Here is a 15,139-nt window from a genome sequence, read left to right as displayed (position 1 = left end):
GCGGAGTCCCGCAGGGGTCACCACTATCGCCCATTCTATTCAATCTCTTCATCTCCTCCCTCGGCACCACTTTAGACAACCTAAATGTAACATCATTCAGCTACGCAGACGACATAACTATTCTCCTCCCCTTCGAAATCCAAGACCACACCTCAACAGGACACCTGGAAATAATTCTGGATGAAGTAGAAAAATGGATGACAAACCACAAACTGAAACTAAACTCGGACAAAACCAAATTCCTAATGCTTGAAACGGACAAAAACCCATCCATAACAGACCTAGAAATTAAAGCAACCAAATACCCAATCCAGACCTCACTCAGAATCTTGGGAGTGCTGATAGACAGATGCTGCACTATGCAGACCCAAATCAACAAAACTACCCAAAAAGCATTCTTCACAATGCGCAACTTAAGAAAAATAAGGAAATTCTTTGACAAAGAACACTACAGGATAATTGTACAATCCCTGGTACTAGGTCTCGTGGACTACTGCAATATCCTTTATCTACCATGCCCCACAAACATGATCAAAAAACTTCAAACTGTTCAGAACACAGCCCTTAGACTAATTTACTCACTCGGAAAATTTGACCACATCACCAATGCCTACCTAGACTCACACTGGTTACCGATTCGAGCCAGAATTCAATTCAAACTATACTGTCTACTCTTCAAAGTAATTAACGGTACTGCACCCACCTACCTAAATGACCGCCTAAACCGTAACCTTCCAACCAGAACAAGAAGAACACTGACATCATTCACATACCCACCACTCAAGGGTACTCACCGCAAAAAGCTTTATGATAGCCTCCTGGCAACACATGCTGCAAAACTCGAACCTTCCATCACCAGATTGTTAACCACAACATCAGACCTCAAGACATTCCGTAAAGAAATCAAAACACTGCTGTTCAAAAAGCATATACAATCTACCTAACCTCCCTCACCCCATCCCCCAAGAAACCAAAACACTGCCGTCCAAAACATCTTCCGAAGCTATTAAGTCTTTACTATCATTCTGTTATTAAGTCTCTATCCTCAAACTGTATTCTCTATTGTCATGTACCATCCTGGAAATGTCCAGTTCTCTTCTTATGTAATCCGCTTTGAACCGCAAGGTACAAGCGGAATAAAAATCACTAATGTAATGTAATGTAATGTAATATATATGTATATGTATGTATGTGTATATGTAAGTATATGTATGTATGTATATGTATGTATGTGTGTATGTATGTATATGTATATATATGTATGTATGTGTATGTATGTATGTGTATGTATGTATATGTATGTGTATGTATGTATGTATATGTATGTGTATGTATATATATGTATTTATATGCATGTATATATGTATGTATATGTATATATATGTATTTATATGCATGTATATATATATATATATGTATTTATATGCATGTATATATGTATGTATATGTATATATATGTATTTATATGCATGTATATATATATATGTATTTATATGCATGTATATATATGTACGTATGTATGTATATATCTATATGTACGTATGTATATGTATTACATTACATTACATTACGGATTTCTATTCCGCCTGTGCCTTGCGGTTCTAGGCGGATTACAATATAGAAAATATCTGGGACATTCCAGTAGAATTACATTTCAGGATAGGAGTAAGTTACAGGAACAGTGAAGAGTTATGATATTACAATTTCACAGAAGATATTACTTATTACAGAAGATAATACATATAGCAGAAGATAATGCATTTTGCAGAGGTAATACTTGTCAGCTCGATCAGTTAAGTCGGGTGTAGTGTAGAAGAGTTACAGTACATTCTTGATCACAGACAAAGAGATGATATGGATGAGTGATTCCGAAGTCGTTGAATGGGAACTCATTGGGCGGTGGTTAGAGTGATGGGAGATATTTTTTGAACAGTAGTGTTTTTATTTCTTTGTGGAACTCTTTTATGTCTGTTGTTTTGGTCAGTAATTTAGAGATGTCAGAGTCTATTTTGGCTGCCTGTGTCCCCAGGAGGTTGTCATAGAGTTTCTTACGACAGGTACCGTTGAGTGGTGGATAGGTGAAGAGGTTCTGTGTTCTCCTTTTTCTTGGTGGGTTGTAGTAGTGAAAACGGTTATTTAGGTAACTGGGTGCCGTGCCATGGGTTACTTTGAAAATGAGACAGTAGAGTTTGAATTGTGTTCTTGCTTTTATTGGTAGCCAGTGGGATTCTAGGTATGCATTGGTAATGTGGTCGTATTTGCTGAGTGAATATATGAGTCTGAGTGTTCTGGATGGTCTGTAGTTTTTTTATTGTGTTGGTCGGGCAGGGTAAGTAGAGGCTGTTGCAATAGTCGACGATACTTAGTACCATGGATTGGACAATGATCCTGAATTGGTCTTTTTTAAAGAATTTTCTGATTTTTCTTAAATTTCGCATTGTGAAGAATGCTTTTTGGGTGATTTTTTGGATTTGTGTTTGCATTGTACAGCATCTGTCTAAGTGTATTCCTAGGATTTTGAGGGAGTTCTGTATAGGGTACTTGATTGAGTTTACTTCCAGTTCTGTTAGGGATGGTTTTTTGTCTTTCTCTAGTAATAAGAATTTGGTTTTGTCAGAGTTCAGCTTCAACTTGTGATCTATCATCCATTTATCCACTGTTTCCAATGTAGTTTTCAGGTGTTCTGTGGAGATTGGGTTATGTATGTCGAATGGAAGGAGGATGGTAATGTCGTCCGCGTAGCTGAGAGAAGTAATATTTTGGGCGTCTAGGACGGTACCTAGGGAGGATATGAATAGGTTGAAAAGTGTGGGAGAGAGGGGAGAGCCTTGTGGTACTCCACATGGATTGGACCATGGTTCAGATAGAATGTCTTTAGATTTGACTCTGTATGTTCTATTTTTGAGGAAGCCTTTGAACCAGTTATGAACTTTACCTGAAATTCCTATTGCGTCTAGTATTTGGAGGAGTATGTCGTGGTCCACTAGGTCGAATGCAGCTGATAAATCAAATTGGATGATTAGCAGTTTATTTCCTTGGCTGAGGTGACTTCGAGCTATGTCTAGTAGAGATACTAGTAGAGTTTCGGTACTGTAGTTGGTTCTGAATCCGGATTGGGATGGGTGTAAGATATTGTGGGATTCTAGGTACGTGGACAGTTGTTGTGCGACTAGTCCTTCTATTATTTTGACGTATGTAGGGATAGAAGCGATTGGTCTGTAGTTTGATGGGCTGTTTGTTAGACCTTTGGGATCTTTCAGTATTGGCGTGATTATAATTTCTCCGAGGTCTGGTGGGAACTGGCCTTCCCTGAGTGTGGTTTGCAGCCATAATGTGTAGCAAGCTTTGAAGTTGGTGGAAGCTGTTGCTAGTAGGTATGGTGGGCAGTTATTCAGATCACATGCTGATTTGCAATATTTTTTGTATAGCCTGTCCAATTCGGTCCATTGGGTATGTATGTATGTGTTTGTATGTATGTATATGTATATATGTATATGTATGTATATATGTGTGTGTATATGTATGTATACATGTATGTATATATGTATGTATGTATATATGTGTATGTATGTATATGTATGTATATGTATGTATGTATATGTATGTATATGTATGTATATGTATGTATATGTATGTATGTATGGCCCGCGCTGCTCCCGACACTCAAAGGTTTCGTAGAAGAGGGAGCATGTTTGATAAAGCTTCTTTGGCTTCCAGTGGAAGCCAGAACATGGTTGGTTTTTTCGTGTGCTGTTTAAAATTTACCAAGGAGAAGCACCAATTTATGTCTTTTTTTTTTTACCTTATCCTGAAGCAGGATTTCACGGCTTAAGACAAAACTCTTTATTTTGATTTCCAGAGGTGAGGGGAATGAAATATATTAGATCAGTGTTTCCCAACAGTGTCCTGGAGGACCACCAGCCAGTCGGGTTTTTAGGATAACCCTAATGAATATGCATGAGAGAGATTTGCATATAATGGAGGTGAAAGGCATGCAAATCTCCTCCATGCATATTCATGTATTTTCCTGTCCCTGGAGGGTTACAGTCTAGGTCTGAACCTGAGGCAATGAAGATTTAAGTGACTTGCACCAAATAAGAAGCTGTAGCAATAGGATTTGAACTGGGCTTCCCTTGTGCTTAAGCAGGCTACTCATTCACTCTGAAAGGAGAATAGGTCTTGGAAGTTGGTACAGATTTATTGGGCTAAACTAATAAATTACTTTTGGAGGGAATTCTGTGCTAGTGGAGGCATAGCCTGATGGATAGTGAAAAAAAATTCAGGGGACTTAGAAAATATTCTGAAAAAATTTCAGGTGTATTAGAAAAAATTCTAAATAAAATGTAGGGGTCTTAGAAAAAATTCAGGGGTCTTAGAAAATATTCAGGTGACTTAGAAAAAATTCTAAATAAAATTTAGGGGTCTTAGAAAAAATTCTGGGGTCTTAGAAAATTTTCAGGGGACTTAGAAAATATTCAGGGGACTGAAAATATTCTGAAAAAAATTCAGGGGACTTTGAAAAAATTCTAAATAAAATTTAGGTGTCTTAGAAAATATTCAGGGGACTTAGAAAAAATTCTAAATAAAATTCAGGGGTCTTAGAAAATATTCAGGGGACTTAGAAAATATTTAAGGGACTTAGAAAATATTCTGAAAAAAAATTCAGCGGACTTAGAAAAAATTCAGGGGACTTAGAAAATATTCTGAATAAAATTCAGGGGACTGAGAAAAAATTCTAAATAAAATTTAGGGGTCTTAGAAAAAATTCTGGGGTCTTAGAAAATATTCAGGGGACTTAGAAAATATTCAGAAAAAAAATTCAGTTGACTTAGACAAAATACAAAATAAAATTAGGGGTCTTAGTAAAAAATCAGGGGTCTTAGAAAATATTTAGAATACTTAGAAAATATTCTGAAAAAAATTCAGTTGATTTAGATAAAATTCAGGGGACTTTGAAAAAATTCTGAATAAAATTCAGGGGACTTAGAAAAAATTCAGGGGTCTTAGAAAATATTCAGGGAACTTAGAAAATATTCAGGGGACTTAGAAAATATTCTGAAAAAAATAAAGGTGACTGAAAAAATTCTGAATAAAATTTAGGGGACTTAGAAAAAATTCTAAATAAAATTTAGGGGTCTTAGAAAATATTCAGGGGACTTAGAAAAAATTCTATATAAAATTCAGTTGACTTAGAAAAAATTCAGGGGTCTTAGAAAATATTCAGGGGTCTTAGAAAAAATTCAGGGGACTTAGAAAATATTCAGGGGACTTAGAAAATATTCAGGGGACTTAGAAAATATTCTGAAAAAAATAAAGGTGACTGAAAAAATTCTGAATAAAATTCAGGGGACAGAAAAAAATTCTATATAAAATTCAGTTGACTTAGAAAAAATTCAGGGGTCAGAAAAAATTCTGGGGTCTTAGAAAATTTTCAGGGGACTTAGAAAATATTCTGAAAAAAATTCAGGTGACTGAAAAAATTCTGAATAAAATTCAGGGGACTTTGAAAAAATTCTTAATAAATTAATTTTAGGGGGTCTTAGAAAATATTCAGGGGACTTAGAAAATATTCTGAAAAAAAATTCAGGGGTCTTAGAATAAATTCTAAATAAAATTTAGGGGTCTTAGAAAAAATTCAGGGGACTTAGAAAATATTCTGAATAAAATTCAGGGGACTTAGAATAAATTCTAAATAAAATTTAGGGGTCTTAGAAAATATTCAGGGGACTTAGAAATAATTTTATATAAAATTTAGGGGTCTTAGAAAAAAATCAGGTGTCTTAGAAAATATTCAGGGGACTTAGAAAATATTTAGAGGACTTAGAAAATATTCTAAAAAAATTTCAGGGGTATTAGAAAAAATTCTAAATAAAATTTAGGGGTCTTAGAAAATATTCAAGGGACTTAGAAATAATTTTATATAAAATTTAGGGGTCTTAGAAAAAAATCAGGTGTCTTAGAAAATATTCAGGGGACTTAGAAAATATTTAGAGGACTTAGAAAATATTCTAAAAAAATTTCAGGGGTATTAGAAAAAATTCTAAATAAAATTTAGTGGTCTTAGAAAAAATTCAGGGGTCTTAGAAAAAATTCTGGGGACTTATATTCTGAATAAAATTAAGGGGACTTAGAATAAATTCTAAATAAAATTTAGGGGTCTTAGAAAAAAATCAGGGGACTTAGAAAATGTTCTGAAAAAAATTCAGGGGATTTAGAAAAAAATTCTAAATAAAATTTAGGGATCTTAGAAGAAATTCAGGGGACTTAGAAAATATTTAAGGGACTTAGAAGATATTCTGAAAAAAATTCAGTTGATTTAGAAAAAATTCAGGGGACTTTGAAAAAATTCTGAAACAAATTCAGGGGTCTTAGAAAAAATTCTAAATAAAATTTAGGGGTCTTAGAAAAAATTCAGGGGTCTTAGAAAATATTCAGGGGACTTAGAAAATATTCTGAAAAAAATTCAGGGGTCTTAGAAAAAATTCTAAATAAAATTTAGGGATGTTAGAAAAAAAAATCAGGGGACTTAGAAAATATTTAGGGGATTAGAAAATATTCTGAATAAAATTTAGGGGTCTTAGAAAAAATTCAGGGGTCTTAGAAAATATTCAGGTGATTTAGAAAAAATTCTAAATAAAATTCAGGGGTCTTAGAAAATATTCAGGGGACTTAGAAAAAATTCTATATAAAATTTAGGGGGTCTTAGAAAAAACTTCAGGGGTCTTACAAAATATTCAGGGGACTTAGAAAATATTCTGAAAAAAATTCAGGGGTCTTAGAAAAAATTCTAAATAAAATTTAGGGATGTTAGAAAAAAAATCAGGGGACTTAGAATATATTTAGGGGATTAGAAAATATTCTGAATAAAATTTGGGGGTCTTAGAAAATATTCAGGTGATTTAGAAAAAATTCTATATAAAATTTAGGGGTCTTAGAAAAAATTCTGGGATCTTAGAAAATTTTCAGGGGACTTAGAAAATATTCTGAAAAAAATTCAGGTGACTGAAAAAATTCTGAATAAAATTCAGGGGACTTAGAAAAAATTCTAAATAAAATTCAGGGGTCTTAGAAAATATTCAGGGGACTTAGAAAAAATTCTATATAAAATTTAGGGGGTCTTAGAAAAAACTTCAGGGGTTTTACAAAATATTCAGGGGACTTAGAAAATATTCAGGGGACTGAAAATATTCTGAAAAAAATTCAGGGGACTTTGAAAAAATTCTAAATAAAATTTAGGGGTCTTAGAAAATATTCAGGGTCTTAGAAAATATTCAGGGGACTTAGAAAATATTCAGGGGACTTAGAAAATATTTTAAAAAATATTCAGGTGACTGAAAAAATTCTGAATAAAATTCAGGGGACTTAGAAAAAATTCTGGGGTCTTAGAAAATATTCAGGGGACTTAGAAAATATTTTAAAAAAAATTCAGGTGACTGAAAAAATTCTGAATAAAATTCAGGGGACTTAGAAAAAATTCTAAATAAAATTTAGGGGTCTTAGAAAAAATTCTGGGGTCTTAGAAAATAATCAGGGGACTTACAAAATATTCAGGGGACTTACAAAATATTCTGAAAAAAATTCAGGTGACTGAAAAAATTCTGAATAAAATTCAGGGGACTTAGAAAAAATTCTAAATAAAATTCAGGGAACTTAGAAAAAATTCTGGGGTCTTAGAAAATAATCAGGGGACTTACAAAATATTCAGGGGACTTACAAAATATTCTGAAAAAAATTCAGGTGACTGAAAAAATTCTGAATAAAATTCAGGGGACTTAGAAAAAATTCTAAATAAAATTCAGGGAACTTAGAAAATATTCAGGGGACTTAGAAAAAATTCTATATAAAATTTAGGGGGTCTTAGAAAAAACTTCAGGGGTCTTACAAAATATTCAGGGGACTTAGAAAATATTCTGAATAAAATTCAGGGGACTTTGAAAAAATTCTAAATAAAATTTAGGGGTCTTAGAAAAAATTCTGGGGTCTTAGAAAATAATCAGGGGACTTAGAAAATATTCAGGGGACTTAGAAAATATTCTGAAAAAAATTCAGGTGACTGAAAAAATTCTGAATAAAAATCAGGCGACAATGCAGAAAGTACCCTGTGAGACCCCACCAAGCCTCCTAAGGGCACCTAACAGCTTGCGCTCAACCCCAGATTAACAAAATATGAGACCACTTCAGGCATAGCCCTGAGCTCCAGAGAAAACTATGCAGGCTGGCTAACAGGTACCTAGTGGGATCGGCCTATTAGCTACAGACCGAAGTCTGTGATCTTTCAAGCAAGCAGAGCTACAAAATCGCTCCAAGCACTGAATTACCCAAAAAGGGTATGAAATTGCATTGAATTAAAATAATACAATGGAGAGAGCAGAACAAACATTCCTGCAGGCACGCGTGCAGAAGAACTGAAGGTGGAGCTAGAGAGCCCAGTGAAGTACAACAGAAGCAGAGTGAATAATCCGGAGTGGAATCCTTCTGCAGCAGCACACGGCTATAGGGAAATAACCCTACTGTCTAGAACAGGGGTCTCAAAGTCCCTCCTTGAGGGCCACAATCCAGTTGGGTTTTCAGGATTTCCGCAATGAATATGCATGAGATCTATGTGCATGCAGTGCTTTCAATGCATATTCATTGGGGAAATCCTGAAAACCCGACTGGATTGCAGCCCTCAAGAAGGGACTTTGAGATCCCTGGTCTAGAATGTCTCACCTATTGCACGAGAAAAAGAAATTAATATAGTCCTTTCTACATCAAAGGCAGGTAAGCACAGATGGGTTTTTTTTTTTTTCTTTAGAGGTCACCATCAAAATCATCATCTGTCTGAAAAAGACAAAGTGCAGAGGCCTGATTTTTAGCAGGAGTAGAAAAGGAGGCAAATGAAGAGCAAGGCATAGGGGTGCTGAAGAAACAAGATGGTTGGGACTTAGTTGACGACTCTCTTGGCTTCTCATGGTCCAGCTTGCTGTAATCTTTCCAAATACAGTTGTCTTTAAGCTCTTTGGAAGGTGTGTCCCCCAATTTGGATCCTGTTATACCACTGCCAGCAGATGTAGTCTTAGTGCTCGATACTGTACCACTGAAGGACTTGAGCGAGTGCCCCAGTGATGTTTTTCCTCGATACTTGAAATGCTCCACATCCTCATCTTTGAATGGATCTATAGAACATTGCTCTTGTGACTGAACTATAGGTAGGGCCATAGAAGCGCTGCATGATTCTGACTCTGCCCAGTTTTTTTGGGTCTTAGATTTAGCATATGTACTGTCATTCTCATCATATTTGAAATTGTAATCAAATCTTCCCCATTTGGAAGCTCTGAAATTAGCCTGTTCAGAAAGAGAAATCACAGAATAAAGACTCCTTGTAAGCAACAGAATTTTATTACTTGACAGAGCCCTAAAATCTTCATATATTGTATGTCTGTGGCAAAGTTCAGCAACAACTGTTGAATTTTTCTAGCTCTGTAAAAGTGATAACTATGGGAATTTATTTTAATTATCTTGATAGCATAAGGAATCAAAGTGGTTAATACTGCAATACAAATAGCAAATTAAATTTATCCTAGGCTGAAATTATCCAGAAGTTTCATAGCTCAGCACACACAGCTACCACTAGAATATTCAGTCTGAATTATTTGAGAAAATTATTATACTTGCTACATATGTGATCAGGCAAGGAAGTACCAAAAAATAAAATTATACAATAATGGTTTTTAAAAATTCTGTTGCTCCAACTAGATTTGCTACTGAAATAAGTCTTAAAAGTTGTTTGTGTTGGTCTCTCTCATAATTGGAGTCACAGAAACGTGGTGGACTGATGACAATGAATGGGATGTGGCTTTACCAGGATTCAAACTCTACAGGAGAGATAGGTCACACAAAAAGGGAGGAGGAATAGCGCTATATATAAAAGATTCTATACCTTCAACCAGGATGGAAACAACAGCAAGGGCGGACGACTTGGAATCACTATGGGTTAAGCTACCAGGAGGAACTGGAGCAGACATAAAATTGGGTCTGTACTATCGCCCACCTGGACAAACGGAAGAAATCGACCAGGATCTGGAGGCTGAACTGAGGCAGGTATGCAAAAGCGGAAGTGTGGTGGTGATGGGAGACTTCAACTACCCGGGAATAAACTGGAGTATTGGGCACTCAAACTGCATGAGGGAGACCAAATTCCTGGAGGTCACAAGGGATTGTTTCATGGAACAGCTGGTCACGGAACCAACACAGGGTGATGCCACTCTTGACCTGATCCTCAACGGACTAGAGGGACCCGCTAAGGAGGTGGCGGTACTATCCCCGCTAGGAAACAGCGATCACAACACGATCCAGTACAGGCTAGAAATTGGATCATCAAAGGTGAAAAGAACTACAACGACTGCACTTAACTTCAAAAAAGGGAATTATGATGCCATGAGGAAAATGGTGGGAAAGAAACTCAACGACAGCGCAAGGAAGATGGAATCTGTAGAAAATGCCTGGACCATACTCAAGGGCACAGTGCACAAAGCACAGAACCTGTGCATCCCCAAGTACAGGAAAGGGTGCAAAAAAAATAGAACAAAAAACCCAGTCTGGATAACAAATGCAGTGAAAAAGGTGATAAGTGACAAGAAAGCATCATTCAAAAAATGGAAAAAGGACAAATCAGAGGAGAACCAAAAGGAACACAAAAAACACCAAAAGGAGTGTCATCGAGTGGTTAGGGAAGCAAAGAAAGAATATGAAGAGAGACTGGCAGGGGAAGCAACAAACTTCAAATCATTCTTCAGGTATGTTAAGGGGAAACAACCAGCAAGGGAGGAAGTGGGACCCTTGGATGATGGGGACAGAAAGGGAGTGGTAAAAGAGGAAAAGGAGATAGCTGACAGGCTAAATAAGTTCTTCACGTCAGTTTTCACGAGGGAGGACACAACCAACATTCCGGAGCCCGAGGAGATCGTAAAAGGAGAGCAGGATGAAAATCTGGTCCAGCTAGAGGTGAGCAAGGTGGATGTCCTCAGGCAGATAGACAGGCTAAAGAGCGACAAATCGCCAGGTCCGGATGGCATTCACCCAAGGGTACTCAAAGAACTAAGGAACGTAATAGCTGAGCCACTTCGACAAATATGCAACCTATCCCTAAAGACTGGAGAGATTCCGGAAGACTGGAAAATAGCAAATGTCACATCCATCTTCAAGAAAGGCTCAAGGGGAGACCCAGGAAACTACAGGCCGGTGAGCTTGACCTCGGTCCCGGGAAAGATGATGGAAGCGCTGATTAAAGACAGCATCTGGGAACACATCGACAACTATGGGCAGCTGAAGTCGAGCCAGCATGGCTTCTGCAAGGGTAGGTCATGCCTCACGAACTTATTTTACTTCTTTGAGGGGGTAACCAGCCAGGTGGATAAAGGGGAATCCATAGATATCATTTACCTTGACTTCCAAAAAGCCTTCGACATGGTGCCACATGAAAGACTACTAAGGAAGCTATGGAACCATGGGGTGCAAGGGGAGGTCCACCGATGGATCAAAAACTGGCTGGAAGACAGGAAACAGAGGGTTGGAGTAAAGGGACATTACTCAGACTGGCAATGCGTCACAAGCGGAGTTCCACAGGGGTCGGTGCTGGGACCGCTCCTATTCAATATATTCATTAACGACCTGGAGGCAGGAACAAAGTGTGAGGTTATTAAATTTGCAGATGATACCAAACTATATCGCAAGGTCAATAACATGGAGGACTGCGAAGATCTCCAAAAAGATCTGACAATACTGGAAAAATGGGCCAAAAAGTGGCAAATGAGTTTCAACATAGGGAAATGCAAGGTCATGCATATAGGGAAAAAAAAACCCGATGCATATAGGGAAAATGTGACTAGCGGTGTGCCCCAGGGCTCGGTACTTGGGCCCATCTTATTTAATATCTTCATCAATGACCTAGAGGATGGAACATCCAGTGAGATCATCAAGTTTGCAGATGACACAAAGCTATGCCGGGCCATCAAATCACAGGACAGTGAATTCCAGAGTGACTTGAGCCGATTGGAGAATTGGGCAGATAAATGGCAGATGAAGTTTAATGTAGAAAAATGAAAGTGATGCACTTAGGCAGAAAAAATAAGGAACACAAGTATAGTATGTCAGGTGCAACTCTGGGAAAATCTGAACAGGAAAAGGACCTGGGAGTATTAATCGATAGGACACTGAAGCCGTCGGTGCAATGTGCGGCGGCAGCGAAGAACGCGAATAGAATGCTAGGCATGATAAAGAAGGGAATCACGAGTAGATCGGAGAAAGTCATAATGCCGCTTTATAGAGCGATGGTCAGACCACACTTGGAATACTGCGTCCAGCATTGGTCTCCATACCTAAAGAAGGATATCATACTGCTAGAGAGGGTGCAGAGACGAGCAACAAAGCTGGTGAAAGGTATGGAGAACCTGGATTACGAGGAAAGACTTAAGAGACTGGGGTTGTTCTCCCTTGAGAAAAGGAGACTACGAGGGGATATGATCGAGACATTCAAAATACTGAAAGGAATCGACAAAATAGAGCAGGAAAAAAACGTTATTTACAATGTCCAATGTGGCAAGGACAAGAGGACATGGGCTGAAGCTAAGGGGGGACAAGTTCAAGACAAATATCAGGAAGTTCTGCTTCACACAACGAGTGGTGGACACCTGGAATGCTCTCCCAGAAGAGGTAATTGCGGAATCCACCATTCTAGGATTTAAGGGTAAGTTAGATGTACATCTCCTTATGAGTGGCATGAAGTGACATGGGTAGGGGTAGGCTAGATGCACTTCTCTTTACGAAAAGCTTGGAGCGATATGGGGACCAAAACTATGCCAGGGTACACCTGGCGGGGCCTCCGCGTGTGCGGATCGTCGGACTTGATGGACCTAGGGTCTGTTCCGGAGATGGCGCTTCTTATGTTCTTATGTTCACTTACAAAATGGGGGGATCAGCGCTAGGGGTGAACGACCTTGAAAGAGACCTGGGAGTGATGGTAGACACGACATTGAAGGCGTCGGCGCAGTGTGCCACAGCTTCAAGGAAAGCAAACAGAATGTTGGGTATCATTAAGAAGGGTATCACGACCAGGACAAAGGAAGTCATCCTGCCACTGTATCGTGCCATGGTGCACCCGCACCTGGAGTACTGTGTTCAGTTCTGGTCGCCGTACCTCAAGAAGGACATGGAGGTACTTGAGAGGGTCCAGAGAAGAGCAACTAAGCTAATAAAGGGCATGGAGGACCTCTCATATACTGACAGACTGAAAAAGCTAGGGCTTTTCTCCCTGGAAAAGCAGAGACTTAGAGGAGACATGATAGAAACCTTCAAGATCATGAAGGGCATAGAAAAAATAGACAGGGACAGATTTTTCAAATTAAGGGGATCAACAAGTACAAGGGAGCACTCAGAGAAATTGAAAGGGGAGAGGTTTAGAACGAACGCCAGGAAGTTCTTTTTCACACAGAGGGTGGTAGATACATGGAACGCGCTACCAGAGGATGTGATAAACAGGAGCACGCTACAGGGGTTCAAAGAAGCTTTGGATAGGTACTTCGAAGACAAAGGGATTGAGGGGTACAGATAAGAGTAGAGGTAGATTATAGGGATGGGATTAGAGGTAAGTTACAAAATTAATCAGGGACCACTGTTCAGGCACTAGGCCTGATGGGCCGCCGCGGGAGTGGACCGCTGAGCAGGATGGACCTCTGGTCTGACTCAGCGGGGGCAACTTCTTATCTTCTTCTTATGTTTTTATACTGCTAAAAAGCTGACAACCAGCCAAAACAAAATATTACAGGTCAATGCAAATGATGTTTAAAATTTAGCTAAGGCCTTTGGTTGAAGCTCAAGATGAGTTACATTCAGGTACAGTATGTATTTTCCTGTCCCTGGAGGGTTACAGTCTAGGTCTGAACCTGAGGCAATGAAGATTTAAGTGACTTGCACCAAATAAGAAGCTGTAGCAATAGGATTTGAACTGGGCTTCCCTTGTGCTTAAGCAGGCTACTCATTCACTCTGAAAGGAGAATAGGTCTTGGAAGTTGGTACAGATTTATTGGGCTAAACTAATAAATTACTTTTGGAGGGAATTCTGCGCTAGTGGAGGCATAGCCTGATGGATAGTGTAGCAGCCTCAGAACCTAGGAAACTGGGTTCAATTCCCAATGCCTTATGTAAGGAACATGCTTGCAGAAGGGAAAAAATGAGGAGCTACAGCATTAGCCCTGTGGAGAAAGAGGTGGAGCTGAGAAAATAATTGATGCCTTCTGTAAGGAACATGCAGTTTGGAGATGACTACCCAGTTGGTTCAGGACCTCTACACCTGTTGCACTGAAAATAAAAATTATACAAACATTTACTTTCATAAGCTGATAAAGAGAAAGATATGGACATGAACACAAACCTTGCACTGATTTACTTTCTTTGCCTCATAGGTGAGTGCATAACAATTGCTTTCATCATCACAATCCTTGCCATCATAACCATGGAAAGTCTTCTTGCATTTTCTGGAAGAAAAGTTTACAGATTTATACTGATTAGAAGAGGAGGTTAAAAGTATAAATTTAATTAAAAATGCATATCAGTCTCTACAATATGAAAATGTGGTTGGGCTTCTGGCTTTGGGGTTTACATACGTTAACAAAGTTGGTCTGCAAATGTCAAGGAGAGCAAGCCAGCACCAACTTTGCTCCTGACCTAGAAGCAGCCATTAGGTATGAGCTATTAGTGGGGGTGGGGGAAGGGCATATACTCGTAATAATGATTCTGTCTGAAGAATTATGGTATAGTAAACAAAGGAAGCCCAAGAGTTCCACAGTAAGAGAAGGATATCAAAAAGGCAGAGACTGTGGAATACAATGTTCTTGAAGTAATGTTTATTAAAGATGGTTGAATAAAATCAAGGCAAATACATCCACTGTGCAGAGCATCTGACCCTAATAGTAGTGATGGGCCCAACATAGTCCGTGTTTCAGCTCACATCAGCCTTCTTCAAGGGTCTTAAGAATGTGAAAAGAATGAAAATGTATGTATATTTTAATCAAGTAAAGGAAAGTGCTATCTTGGTGGAATGCAAAGTGCTCAAAATTGTGATGTGGCAGTATTGCATAAATTTGTGTCTTCTGACTATTGAGAT

General features: G+C 38.2%; 1 protein-coding gene across 2 annotated transcripts in view; it reads right to left on the bottom strand.

Annotated features, from left to right (window-relative positions):
• Positions 1–8,700: 8,700 nt before the first annotated feature.
• The window catches only part of MRNIP (MRN complex interacting protein), a 72,959-nt gene continuing 66,520 nt past the window's right edge, over positions 8,701–15,139 (bottom strand). For both annotated transcript variants that reach the window (XM_033926926.1, XM_033926927.1), the window contains 2 exons: positions 14,408–14,510; positions 8,701–9,324 (listed from right to left, as the gene is read on the bottom strand). In XM_033926926.1, the coding sequence (XP_033782817.1) occupies positions 8,791–9,324; positions 14,408–14,510 (637 nt within the window). In that variant the 3' untranslated portion in view covers positions 8,701–8,790. The remainder of the gene's footprint in view (positions 9,325–14,407; positions 14,511–15,139) is intronic.

The sequence above is a fragment of the Geotrypetes seraphini genome, chromosome 18 (genome assembly GCF_902459505.1).
Source record: "Geotrypetes seraphini chromosome 18, aGeoSer1.1, whole genome shotgun sequence".
Taxonomy (NCBI): Eukaryota; Metazoa; Chordata; class Amphibia; order Gymnophiona; family Dermophiidae; genus Geotrypetes; species Geotrypetes seraphini.
The sequence above is the reverse complement of the archived record's forward strand: the minus strand, read 5'-3'. Positions and strand labels throughout refer to the sequence as shown.